This window comes from Mustela nivalis (assembly GCF_964662115.1).
Source record: "Mustela nivalis genome assembly, chromosome: 18".
Classification (NCBI taxonomy): Eukaryota; Metazoa; Chordata; class Mammalia; order Carnivora; family Mustelidae; genus Mustela; species Mustela nivalis.
Window position 1 is genome coordinate 6,023,968 of NC_139037.1, and position 13,791 is coordinate 6,037,758.

At 44.0% G+C, this 13,791-nt stretch overlaps 1 protein-coding gene across 1 annotated transcript in view; it reads right to left on the minus strand.

The window, feature by feature from the left end:
- Positions 1–5,443: 5,443 nt before the first annotated feature.
- Positions 5,444–13,791, minus strand: part of HSD17B2 (hydroxysteroid 17-beta dehydrogenase 2) — a 76,163-nt gene continuing 67,815 nt past the window's right edge. Inside the window, exons 4-5 of the mRNA XM_082712019.1 lie at positions 8,310–8,447; positions 5,444–5,883 (exon numbers count right to left, since the gene is read on the minus strand). Coding sequence (XP_082568145.1) covers positions 5,540–5,883; positions 8,310–8,447 — 482 coding nt within the window. The 3' untranslated portion in view covers positions 5,444–5,539. The remainder of the gene's footprint in view (positions 5,884–8,309; positions 8,448–13,791) is intronic.

The window sequence follows — 13,791 nt, forward strand, 5'->3', positions numbered from 1 at the left end:
TTTTGATCTTGATGAAGTCCCTATAGTTCTTTTTGCCCTTGCTTCCCTTGCCTTTGGCAATGTTTCTAGGAAGAAGTTGCTGCAGCTGAGGTTGAAGAGGTTGTTGCCTGTGTTCTCCTCAAGGATTTTGATGGATTCCTTTCTCACATTGAGGTCTTTCATCCATTTTGAGTCTATTTTTGTGTGTGATTTAAGGAAATAATTTCATTCATCCAGTTTCATTCTTCTGCATGTGGCTGTCCAATTTCCCCAACATCATTTGTTGAAGATAGTATCTTTCCATTGGACATTCTTTCCACTTTATCAAAGATTAGTTGACCATAGAGTTAACAGTCTATTTCTGGGATCTCCATTCATTCCATTGATCTATGTGTCTGTTTTTGTGCCAGTACCATACTGTCTTAATGATTACAGCTTTGTAATAGTTGTATTTCTTTGGTGCTGGTTGTGATCTCTCTTCTTTCATTCATAATTTTATTTATTTGGGTCCTTTCTCTTTTCTTTTTGATAAGTCTGGACAGGGGTTTATCAATCCTATTAATTCTTTCAAAGAACCAGCTCCTAATTTCGTTGATTTGTTCTATTGTTCTTTTGGTTTCTATTTCATTGATTTCTGCTCTGATCTTTATTATTTCTCTTCTCCTGCTGGGTTTAGGCTTTCTTTGCTGTTCTTTCTTCAGCTCCCTAACCCTTTAGGTTGTGTACTTGAGACATTTCTTGTTTCTTGAGAAAGGCTTGTATCGCTATATATTTTCCTCTCAGGACTGCCTTTGCTATGTCCCACAGATTTTGAACAGTTGTGCTTTTATTATCATTTATTTTCATGAAATTTTTCAATTATTCTTTAATTTCCTGGTTGATCCAGTCATTCTTTAGTAGGATGCTCTTTAGCATCCATGTATTTGAGTTCTTTCCAACTTTCCTTTTGTGATTGAGTTCTAGCTTCAGAGAATTGTGGTCTGACAATATGCAGGAATGATCCCAACCTTTTGGTACTGGTTGAGACTTGATTTGTGATCCAGGATGTGATCTATTCTGGAGAATGTTCCATGTGCACTAGAGAAGAATGTCTATTCTGTTGTTTTGGGATGGAATGTTCTGAATATATCTGTGATGTCCATCTGGTCCAGTGTGTCATTTAAGCCTTTATTTCCTTGTTGATCTTTTGCTTGGAGGATGGGAATGAAGATGGCAGCCTCCCAGTCTCTGGCCGGAAGAGCCAAGAGCTCAGCCCCCCCCCCCACTCAGTGCACCCTTGGAGAAAAGCACTCAATCACTCACATCTCCCTGAACTCCGGCTACACTCTGAGCTCACCTGGCCTGTGACCAAGCATTGCTGTGTCTGGCACACAGCCCTGTTTGGAATCTCCAAACCCAGCAGATTCTTGCCACTCTGCTCTTCCAGTGGCCCCAGATCTGCCACTTATGGGGTCCCTGCTCAAGGAGCAGTGGTCTGATTGTGCTTCAGATCACAGTTTAAGGTAATCCCGAGCTGAGAGCTCACTCTTCAGCTCTGTCTCTGTAGCCAGCTTCCCCACTCCAATACCTGTGAGCTCTGCTACACTCAGACACCCCCATCCTGTCCTTCGAGGGCTCCACCCCCACTTAGCCTCTGGAGCGATGTCTCTTGGTGGAGCAGACTTTTAAAAGTTCAGATTTTGTGCTCTGTTGCTCCACCACTTGCCAGGAGCTGGTCCCTCCCCCAATGGTCTATCTTCCTGTCACTTTGGATTCACTTCTCCGCACATCCTACTCCAGAAAGTGGTCAGTTTTCTGTTCCTAGAATTGCTGTTCTTCTTCTCTTTGATTGCCTATTGGGTTTGTAGGTATTCAGAATGGTTTGATGGCTATCCAGCTGAACTCCTGAGACCTGATGTCATCTCGGTCCACTACACCTCTGCCATCTTGACTCCTCCCTGATTTTTATTTTGTGATGTGGAATTCTGAGCTAGGAATTGAGCTGAGACTCAGAAACACCCATCCAGTCCTGCCATGGTCATCCCCAAGCCTGAGATCCTGGAGGGAAATACTGGGTTCCAAGACAAATGGGTAGAGAAGCACTTTATTTTGAGCCACTCCAGAGCAGGTGTCCTAACCCCTGAGTGGCCCACTATGTGTGACCTGGACTGAGGAATTTCACTGGGCAGGAGATGCCACCACTCCACAGAGCTGTATGCATGGAATTATTGTTCTTCAGAATTACACTATCCAGAAGAGCATTCCAAAACATGATCTTTACCACCAGTATAATGAAACTGATGCAAGTTAATGTTCCATTCAAATCATACAGTAAGGTTTATTTGTAGGCATTTATCAGCCCCTTATGTAATAAAGAAATTCTGTTTTCCCTGGATGTTTTCCAGATTCCTCCCTCTTACCCTATGTGGATTGTAAAGATCACCCACTTTCTTGTTCCAGGACTGAGAAAATACAGAAAAGGAAGAGATAAAGAGGAGTGGGTGAAGTTTTGTATGCAATTTGAGTGTGATGCTGTGGGACCAGGTATTACCAGTACCTTGTATCCTGCCCTTGAGTAGAAGAGCAGGACTGGGAGGATGAAATATGTTTACCAAGAGTTCTGTTGTTGAAGCACCTGTTTGTTCATCATGCTGGTCAAATTGTGGGCATACTGAAGGCTTCCCTCTGCCATTAGCTGTTTCTGGTTTCTTATGGTAAACCAGGGACAACAGTACTGAGTAAACATGGTCAGGGCATGGGGGTGCTTTGTAGGTAATACTTGTCTTTCTTGTTTTCTGAGAAACTGTAGGTATTGTGCTAAAAATGAAATATGTTTGGGGGCACCTGGTTGGCTCAGTGGGTACAGTAGGTCACTCTTGATCTTGGGCTTGTGAATTCAAGCCCCATGTTGGGCAAGGAGCTTACTTTTTTAAAAAAGAAAGAAAAGACATATGTTTGAATGCTTATTGATCCTTTCAGGTAACAATCTCTGCTGGTTTAAAACAGGGTCTCCCCAATGAACATGCAGTGGAATGCAAGACTCTGTGCCCCTCCTTCTTTTGTCCTCAGAATCTGGGTTCCTAAGGGCTGGTGTATTTGCCCAGCACCAAGGTTACAACATTGTCTCTTACTCTCTGGCCTCCTTTGGATTTCTCATCCTCACTTTAGCCCCAGCCCAAGGCTGTCCACCAAGTGGCTTCTGCTGCCGCAGACCTCCACATGCCCCCAAGGATACCCTGACCTTTCATTTTTAGCTCTTTTCCCTGTTGTCCCAGAAGGCTCAGTGACTTTTCCAGACCTCCCCACTCCCACCCAGACCCAAGGGACTCGAGATAGGAGTGGTGGGAAGTTTTCAGTCTTTCTCTGGCTAAATAGACCGCCTTATGGTATAATTCCCTCCCAGGTAACCCCAAGGCAGTGGAAGCCCTCCTAGGGGGAGCCAGTTAGGAGCTTCCTTGATCCAGGACTGTCACACTCTCTGGGTCTGTATCCAGCACTTTCTCCCCGTACTTCATGGAGTTTTCATCAGAACAGAAAGTGGCCCCCACACTAGGTTTCTAAGGGCTGGTGTATTTGCCCAGCACTACTTCACCTGATGTCTCCAGCTCCCTCCCATTGTCTTCAAAGAGCTTTCCCCCTTCTTCCTCCCAGAGTAGGGGTTCTCAAACAGGGGTGTGCATCTCCTGGAAGGTTCAGTACAATACAAGTTGGCCTACACCCAGAATTTCTGATTCAGAGGATGTGGTCAGTACAATACAGGTCCCTAATAATGATCATGGTACATGAATCCCCAGAACCTGTGACTATGTGACCTCATATGGCAAAAGGAACTTTACAGATGCAATTAAGTTAAAGATCTTGAGATAAAGGAGATTATTTTGGATTATGTGTAGGTCCAGTGCCATCACAGGGGTCCTTATAAAAAAAAAAAAGGAAGCAGAGTTAGAGAAGAGGAAATCACAGAAGCAGAGGTTGGAGTGATGCAGCCACAGGGTAAGGAATACAGGAGGCCTTTGGAAGCAGGAAAAAGCAACAGATGAATTCTCCCCTAGGGGCCCTAGAAAGGAACGCAGTCCCACCAACAACTTGATTTGAGCCCATTTCAGAATTCCAACTTCCAGAACTGTGAAATAATGCATTTTTTTTTTAACTCCTAAGTTTTTCATAATTTGTTACAGGAGCCATAGGAACCTAAAATACAATTGTGTTGGCTCCTGAGAATCTGCATTTCTAATCTGGTGATGCTGATGCTGCGGTGTAGGGATCATTTTGAGAACCACTGACTTAGAGCAAAACACCTAATCCTCAGTCCTCCTCCAAATTCTGGTTACACAAACCTTTTGCTCTCTCAAGATCTGAAGTATGCAGATGAAAGCTTTGACCTTGACAACTCTTATCTCCAAAAAGTATCTATTTTGGAAATCAGTGGTTAAACCCTGAATTTTTTTTTTTTCTTTTCTTTCTCTTCTGCCATAAAGCAATGATGGAGAACTAGAGAACTACCAGCATTTGGCATGACTAGCCATTAAAACTTTATCATATTAATAACTTCACAGCTATTTATCTCACCACCTTATTATTTACTATTTGGTCGGGGAGAAGGGACCACAGAACATCATCAGCTTATTTTTCTTCTAAAATCTCCAGAAGGTTGGAAAATACAAAAAGAAACTATACATCTTAGAAAGGAAATGGGACAGAGAGGCTTGCAGTGTCTGGACCTCATCTTCCCTCAGGTCAAGCTGCTGTTTTTTCTAGCTCCTTTTATGTGCCCTGCTCATGAGCTCCTCTCCTTTTCCTCCCACAGGTGAACTTGACCCCGCCTCTCTTGGTACCTGGCCTCCATCCCTTCGGCTGGCTTCTCCAGGTAATGATGCTGGCTTTTCCATCCTGGGATGTTCAGATGCAGGTGATAGCGGTGGTTACTGTGGACACCAAACCAGCCACTCACATGCCCTGGGTCTGCCAAAAGGCCTGTGGGGCCCTGCTTGTGGGGGAGACCCCATCCTACCATCTCCAGGGCTCCAGGTAGAGGAAGAGAGAGGAAGTGCACGGAGCACTGATGACATACAGGAATCACTACCTTGTATGCACAGTAGGTTCAGCAAGCTATCAGTTCCCAGTGGGAAAAACTATCTGACTGTGGTCCTAGTTCCTCCTCCCTTTTCCCCTTCCCTACCTCCTTTTTCCCATCATCTCTTTCTCTTTCTCTTCTTCTGGCAGGCAGCAGAGTACAACCTGGGTTTCCATTCTAACCACCTTTTGCTAGCAACAATGAACTAGCAACTTACCGTCTCTGATCTTTAATTCCTTTACCTGTTAAGTAAGGGTGGAGATACCTACCTTGGTTCTCTAAGGAGAACTAGATGAGAGGATATCTGAAATGTATCCGTGCAGAGCAGGGTACCACCTTTCATGGTGGTCATCTCCAGCCACCAGCATTCTCACCACTAAGTCCTATTCAACCAACAGAATTCACAGGGAATGCAAGGTAGGAAACCACAACTTTAATGGGAAGTTCAAGTTGCCCTTATGTTCCAAGAATAACACTTCCCACATATTTGCCGATGTGCCTTATTCTTCAGTTAGGCCTTCTTAGCGCCCTGGGCATGCCCCCTCCAAGGCTACACAGTTTTTTGCTAAAATAATCAAATACACCAGTAGGACTAAAGGAAACCAAGCAGAGCAAGGAATAAGCCATTGCCCCTGGCGCATAAAAGGCAAAGGGGCTCTTAGCAGACACAGCATGTCGGATGTCCAGGAGCACAGGGGACATATCTGCATTGGCCTTCGTGTTGATGAGCTTAAGATAGTTGCGTTGCTGAAGGATATAGTCCTGGCCGTAGTCCTCCTGCACATCGGAGGTAAGGTGGTCCAGGATGTCCTTCTCATGCTTGCTCCACGCTTCACTGGTGCCTGCGATATCTGTGATGTGAGAAGAAGGGAGGCTCAGATCCCGGGGACGCCAGATCGGGCATGTCTGACCCCTACCGGGGAAGCAGGCCCTTGTGATTGGCTTCTGTTGGGAAAGATGGGAGTTCCCAAACACCTTTTTTTTTTTTTTAATGTACTTTAAATGGTATTTAATATATTTTTTCAACATGCATACAGAAACGATCACACATGACTGGGTTTCCACCAACTGAAGAGCCCAGGCAACCAGCAGCAGAACAAGAAGGCAAACCAACCGTGACTCACAGGCCCCTTCCCAAAAGCCACTGTCCCAGTTAACAGAATAGAGCAGTTTTACCTGGATTTGGACATTATGTAAATGGAATCATACAGTACACTGTGAGAGTCCTCTGTGTACTGTGTGGTCATTCCCTTCATTACAGTTTCCATTGTGCAAATGTGCCATAAATTATCTGTCCACTAGATGATGATGGGTCTTTGGGTTGTTTCCAATTTGGGATCCTTACAAATAGGGCTGCCACAAACATTCTATGACGTCCATGTTCAGGATTATCACATATAATATAAAATGTAACATATACAATATGACATATATAAACCATATATGCACATATAGGTGTACCCATATATCATCTATATATAATTTTTAATCTAGAACTCACACCTAGTTCCATGGATAAAATTAAATATACAATGTTGAGTATCATCTTAGCTATCTAATAAAGATAATTTTAAAGAATATATAATAAGTACACCTTTAAATATACATTTAAATTTTAACATATGTTATATGTGATTAAATATTTAAGCATTTAATGTAGAAGCAATGGTTGCCTATCATATATAATTAAATTATATATATATTTACCTTAAAATATAGTAGCAATGCCTATAAATAAATAAAGTAAATAATGGCACATATATGTTTTTAAAATTAATCTCCTCTCAGGTAATTTACAGTTTTGTGGGTGCTTCTATATTCCCTCCTTGTTCATACAAACATATACACACGTAGAAAGCTTTGGCTTAATTTTATATTACCAGGAACAAACAGAAACCAAACTAGACATGTTTTCCAAAGAGTTGATTGTTGGCTTGGTAATAAATCACAGACCTGCCTCTGATAGTCAGTGGCTACAGATTTAAACCAGAGCAGCAGAAGTTCCCGCTGAACAGCTTTTAGACAACCAATTCTCTATCACAGGATTTTGCAGTCCTTCCTAAGTTTCAGCATTTCGGGGATGCTGCCGTAAATACCCCTGCACAATACATTCTTTTGTATTTCACTGTTGTTAGGTGTGCGACAGCTGCAATGTGATTAGCTAATCAAAAGGTACTTGCATTTTGGATTTCAACACGTACTGCCAGATTACTTTACAGAAAGTTGGCAGTACCCCAGGCTCCCTCCAGCAAAGTGTGTGATTGCTCTGGGACTGCTGTGGGATGAGCTTTGGTTTACCAGCTTGGGTGACTCAAGGATATCAGGTCCGTGGGGGAGCTTGGTTGTGAAATGTAAACCAGTGACATCCAATTATACTCAACAGAAATGCAAACAGATTTCAATTTCTTGGTTCTAGCCATGAAGGCAGAAGACCACATTAAAGAAATGGTTACCCTGACAATTACTCTAAAGACTTCTGGGTGTTGAACAACATGTTGTGTGAGCTGTCGTTCCTCCAGCCAACTCTTCCCCAGTCTCTGCTTTCCCAGGCTGAGGGATTCCTTTCCTCTCTATTTCCTCCTTCTCTAAACACCTCCTGGACTTTCTAACCACTTCTGTAGGTACTCTGTGCAGAGTCCCCAAAGCTCTCTTTTGTGATGACAAAGCCACCAGACTTTTGTCAACCTTCGTCTGCCACTTTTGACACCCACAAACCCATGCCCTGCTACTTTGGGGCCACACACAATGACATTCTGAGGGTGACCTGGATCTAAATCTCATCTCCAACTTGTACCACCTCTGTGGCTCTTAACTTCTCTGAGCCTCAGTTTTCTTCCTACCTGCCCTCCCTACTCCTGGCTGAGATGTGTGGGACATTCCTCCATGAAGATCCCAACTCTCTTCATGTTAATGCCTTACTAGAAGGAAAAACAACCTGAAATTGATAATGGCAAGACCTCCAGTATCTTGGAGGTCCTCTTTAGCATAGGAAAATCCTTATGAAACCTCCCTTTTCCTTACCTCCCCCAACTCCCGAGCATACTGTCCGTCACCCCTCACAAACCCAGTGCAACAGCTCTTTCTGCCCACAGGTCCTATCTTTGTGCTTTAATGAAAACACGGTTTTTGCCTCAGAGACAGCTTAAGAATTCTTTCTTGGCCATCGGCTCCAGACCCCACCCCACCAAATTTCATCTATATTCCAAAACCACACCCAAAGGACCCTCAGCACCCCTTTCAGGTGAACATTGAGGGGCTCTTGGGCTTAGACACCTACTCGTTCTGAAGCCTCCAGGCTGGATGACAGAGACTTTAACTCCCCATTTGGAAAGCTCTTGTCTCATGACTGCTGAGAACATGGTCAGAGCCGCCTTGGATGCGCTATAGGCTGCCAGCTTTTCCATTGGGACCCCTCCTATGGGAATAATGAGAGAGAAAAAAAAATCAGGTCTGATGTTTTCATTTATTCATCCACTGAGTGGGTTTTTGGGGGGTTTTTTGTTTGTTTTGTCTTTAGATTTTATTTATTTATTTATTTGATAAGGGAGCGTGAGGGCACAAGCAGGGGGGATGGCAGGCTGAGGGAGAGGGAGAAGCAGGCTCCCTGCCAAACAAGGAGCCTGATAAGGGGCTTGATCCCAGGACCCTGGGATCATGATCTGAGCTGAAGGCAGACACTTAACCGACCGAGCAACTCAGGCGCCCCAACCCATTAAGTGTTTAAACAGGACCTACTGCCTGCCAGGAGCTGGTATCAGTAGTGACTAAGGCAGGTAAAGGGCAGGCAAGAGCCCTCTGCACCCAGGTTAGTGCCTACGTGCCATGGGTTATAACCACTGACTGGCATCCCTTGCTTCTGCCTTCCACGGCAGCTCCATCACAGCTGGTCCAATGACAAACCAAGGTCAGTCTAAGCTAAATGTGAATCAGGTGAGATAAAGAGTGTGCCTCAGCCTCTGATCTTCCGGTTTGGCTAACCACTATTCTAAGGTTCTGGGTGGACCTATCTGGAGGAGGGGGCACAGGTCAGCCAATTCCAGCATCCGTAGTTGAACAGATTGGCTCGAATACTTGTCAAAACAAGGAGTAAGGCACACCATAGGGAACCATAGGGGCATCTCTGTACGAGGAAGTAGGAAAGGGCTTATTCTAGGAGGGCGAGCTGGGGCTGGGAGTGGGGGTACTGGACCACACTTAGCTTAGAAGCCAGGAGAAGCTGAAGGAAACTAATACAATGTTACATGTCAACTCTATCCCAGTAAAACTTGTTGGGGGGGACATGGGTAGAGCATAGGCATTAAAGAAGAGAGACCTAGAATAATTCAATTATCTCCCTTATTTTTAAAGGACTATAAATAATTTTTAAATGATTATAAAAATGTTGGTTGGGCTTATACAATTTTGTTTGGGGAAATGCTCCTCCTTACCTCCCTGTTTTTGTAGGAAGATTATCGATTCCTGGATCTTTCTCACTGAAAGGGGCAGATGGGCCAATCACAGTGCTCCATTTCCTGGAGCAGCCCATCAGGGTGGGGCTGAGCGCGTGACCTCAGGCCAGCCAGAGTCCTGATGATGGCGGAAGGGAGATGACTTTATGGTTTATTCCTGGCTATGTAAGTATGATAATGGTGGAAAACCGGAACTTCCAGGGGTCATTTCTGCTACCCCATTGGAGAAGGGAAGTGGAGGAAAGTGGAGGAGCAAGAAAGGCAGAGCAAAGATTGTACGTGGGGGTTTGCGAAGGGAAGCAGGAGTGGAGGTGTGGGGAGAGCTATGATGATCCCATCTTAAGACTCAGTTCCAGTCGGGGCACCTGGGTGGCTCAGTCCTTAAGCATCTGCCTTCAGCTCAGGTCATGATCCTGGGATCCCGGGATCTGGGATTGAGCCCCACATGGGGCTCCCTGCTTGGCGGGGAGCCTGCTTCTCCTCTCCCTCTCCCATAGCTTGTGTTCCCTCTCCTGCTGTGTTCTTGTCAAATAAAATCTCTTAAAAAAAAAAAAAAAAGACTTAGTTCCAGTCAGTCGGTGATCTAACAAATTCCTTTTCTATCTTCTGTTTCAGTAGCTTGAGGTTTGATCCAGTCACTTAAGAGTCCTCGGGCTTCACTGATGAAATTTCAATATACCCTCTGGCATAAAACATTAAATTGGGGGGAGTAGGGGAGAACCCAAAACAAACAAACCAACAAACCAATACAGTGTTTCCTATATTGCCTCCAATAACCAGCTGATTCTTTTTTAAGTAGGCTCCACACCCAACATGGCACCCAACTCAGGGCTTGAACTCACACTCCTGAGATCAAGAGCTTGACCCTTAATTGACTGAGCCACCCAAGCACCCCAGCTGATTCTCTTTAAAGTTTTAGTTTCACAAAATGTTAAGAGTTCCAAACCCAGCTTGTGTTCCCTCTGGTGAGAAAGACCCAAGAAGTTAAAGCAGCTTGTTCTAATTTTCAGCCTAGTTTGCAGAACCCTGCCATTCTCACTTCTCCACGATTTTTACAGATGAGGGGAGCTTGGCTGGCTGCCATGTCGGTTAGCAGAAGGCCACGTTGAAGAGCTCATTTTGGAGCCAGTGCTTCCTAGGTTCAAGTTCCAGAAGAGTGCCTGGTACAGTCAGCCCCCCCGTAAGAACTTTCTCACGTTAGGGCTACTTACGGTTTTCAGATAGCCTTTCTCAGTAGCCCAAACGGCTCCATATGTTTGGTGTTTCTTAGAGAACCAAGTGCACCTGTTTCAGACTCTCCCAGCGGAACTTGATGGATTTCTAGGACCCGCCCTAGATCTATTGAATCTGAACTTGCAGTTTAAACCAATCCAAGCGATTCTTTGGAATGCTAAGCCTTGAGCCATTACATTACGGCTTGGGTCACATATTTCTGAACACGTGCTTGCATAGTGACCTACAGCATTATGGATGATACGACAGGTGATAAGAATTTATCATATTCCAGATTATCAGTCTAAACAAAAAACATGCTTTGGACCAAACATTTAAGACACATTTGTCTTTTGTATGATCTTGAATCCTGTGCAACTGGCATTATTAGACCATTTCCGACCTACAGATTGGGCATTCTGTAAGGTTCAACCTCATAGACTCAACCTTGCTGTTACCATTTCCTAGTAATGTCTAAGATTCCTGGGGGCATGAGATGAAGGAAGTGCAGACGTCCACGTCTCACTGACCACAAGCCTCACAGGGTCTCAGAGCATGCTCCCTTCCTAGCCCTTTGCACTCCCTCATTGCCTGTCCTGTTAGATTTGTAATTTCTGCTTTTGCTCCATTCAGGTTAAGATTCTATTGCCAGAAGGCAGCAAGGGATGAGGTTGCCAAGAACTTGGTAAGTTTCTTTCTATTTCTAGGGGAAAACTTGACTTCCAAAATAGAGGGCTTATCTATGGGGACGTGGGAGAACTGGTAAGGAACGCACAACCCTTTGTAAATGTTTGGGCTATAGCTTTAATGACCGTCCAGAGTACTGATGTAATTCCATGAAGTTCTGTGTCCTGACTGTGTTAGTAGTTACAGGAATCACACACATAAGTGACCGCAGATACAACCAGTGAAATCTGAGAAGTTTTGTACACGGCAGCAATATCTGTTACGTGGTTCTTTAAATTTAAATTCCATTCCAAGAAGGCTAAGTCTTGGAAATTTACATACTCTTCCACTAGCTGACATTAAATAAAACCAGAATGCTCAGAGAGACGAATGTACACTTTATGCTTATTTTTAAATTTTGTTTTTTCACTCCAGACCCGAGATATATAACTCTGTAGGTACAGTAGAATCACCTTGGGGACATGAAAACACACACACACACACACACACACACAAAACTAATACCTAGGCCCTACCCTAGAGCGATGAAATAAAAAAATTCTGGCAGTGGGACCCGAACATCAGTATTTAAATAAAACTCTGTAGGTGGTTTTAGTGTGAGGACAGTGTTTGGAGGGTTGGGAGTCAGTGGTTCTCAACTTGGGTGAGTATCAGAATCACCTGGGGAGCTAATGAAGCACCCAGAGGTCAGGGTCCTTCAAGGAGGAAGGAGCCTGGGCTTTTGTGGTGTTCCCACATTCCCCCGGGGTAAACCTGATTTACTCCTGTGGCCCCAAATTTTGCGACCATCTATTGCAGCGAATTGTTTTAGAGCAATAGTTTTCATACTTAGTAATCAGAACTGCCTGGGGAGCTTTAAAAAAAAAAATCTATTCCTCCCCCACATTCCTATGTGATTTAATTGGTCTGTGGTTCATCATAGGCATGGGAATGTTTAAAAAGCTCCCCCAGGTGATTCTAATGTGCAGGCAGGGTTGTTAAACACTTCTAGAGAACATTTCTGAAAATCTTCTGTGTATTTCTATCCTCTGGACATGTAAATGCTAATACCAGCTTGAGATCTGAAAAAAACCTCATCATTTTTTTGGCTGTAGAAGGCGCATGTGATCCCAGAGGTTGGATAGAGAGCTGGCAGTGTTTACCCTTGATTTAAATCTCACAGATGTTGGGGGGGGAAGATGTGTTGTGTTTTGGGAACTGGAATGAAAGAAACTTCCTAATGTTATGCTGGAAGAAGGGGAGTTTTTTTGAGCTGTATAAACCTGGATCAAAATATACTCCTTTCAAATCAGTTGAGTGAAAGCCAGTCTCAAAAGGTTGCGTACTGTAGGTTTCATTTATAGATCATTCTTGAGATAACATTATAGAGACGGGGAACAGAGTCGTGGTTGTCAGGGCTGGGAATGGGGTGAGGGAGTGGCTGTGGCTATAAAGGGGTATCTTGGAGGATCCCTCTGATGTGAACTGCACATGTAAGGGACTGCAGGTCTAACCGGTGAAATCTGAGAAATTCTGTGCACGGCAGCAATGTCTGTTACATGGCTCTTTACATTTAAAGTTAATTTAATTAATACAGGCTGTATTATCCGTTTCAGAGGTAGAATTTAGTGATGCATCGGTTGTAGACAACAGCCAGTGCTCATTCCATAGTGGGGCGGGCATCTTTACTGCCCATCCCCCCAGCCACCCCCCCTCCCGCAACCCTGTTTGTTTCCTAGAGTTAAGAGTCTTACGGTTTGTCTCCTTCTCTGCTTTTGTCTCATTTTTTTTTTCCCTTTCCTTCCCCTATGTTCATCTGTTTTGTTTCTTAAATTCCACACGAGGGAAATCATATGGTCTTTGTCTTTCTCTGATTGACTTATTTCGTTTAGCATAATACCCTCTAGTTCTATCCATGCCGTTGCAAGTGGCAAGATTTCATTCTTTTTGATGACTGAGTAATATTACACACACACACACACACCCCACATGTTCTTATCCACTCCTCTGTTGATGGAAATCTGAGATCTTTCTCTGCTTGGGCTCTTGTGGACGTTACTGCTACAAACACCGGGGTGCAGGTGCCCCTTTAAATCACCACGTTTGCATCCTTTGGATAACTATCTAGTAGTGCAATTGCTGGGTCATAAGATAGTTCTATGTTTAACTTTTTGAGGAAACTCTATATTGTTTTCCAGAGTGGCTGCGCCACAACGCATGGTTTTGATATTCTATGGTTATGCAAGATGTTATTAGTGGAGGTGAGGTGAGGGGTAAACAGGACTTCCCTGTACAGATCCTTGCAACTTCCTGTGAATCTATGATTATTTCCAAATAAAGTTAAAATATATATATATATATATACTCCCTTTTAAGACAGGCTTAACAAGGGAGAATTGCTCAGGTCCCATGTAGGTCTTTGGCTGAACAAAG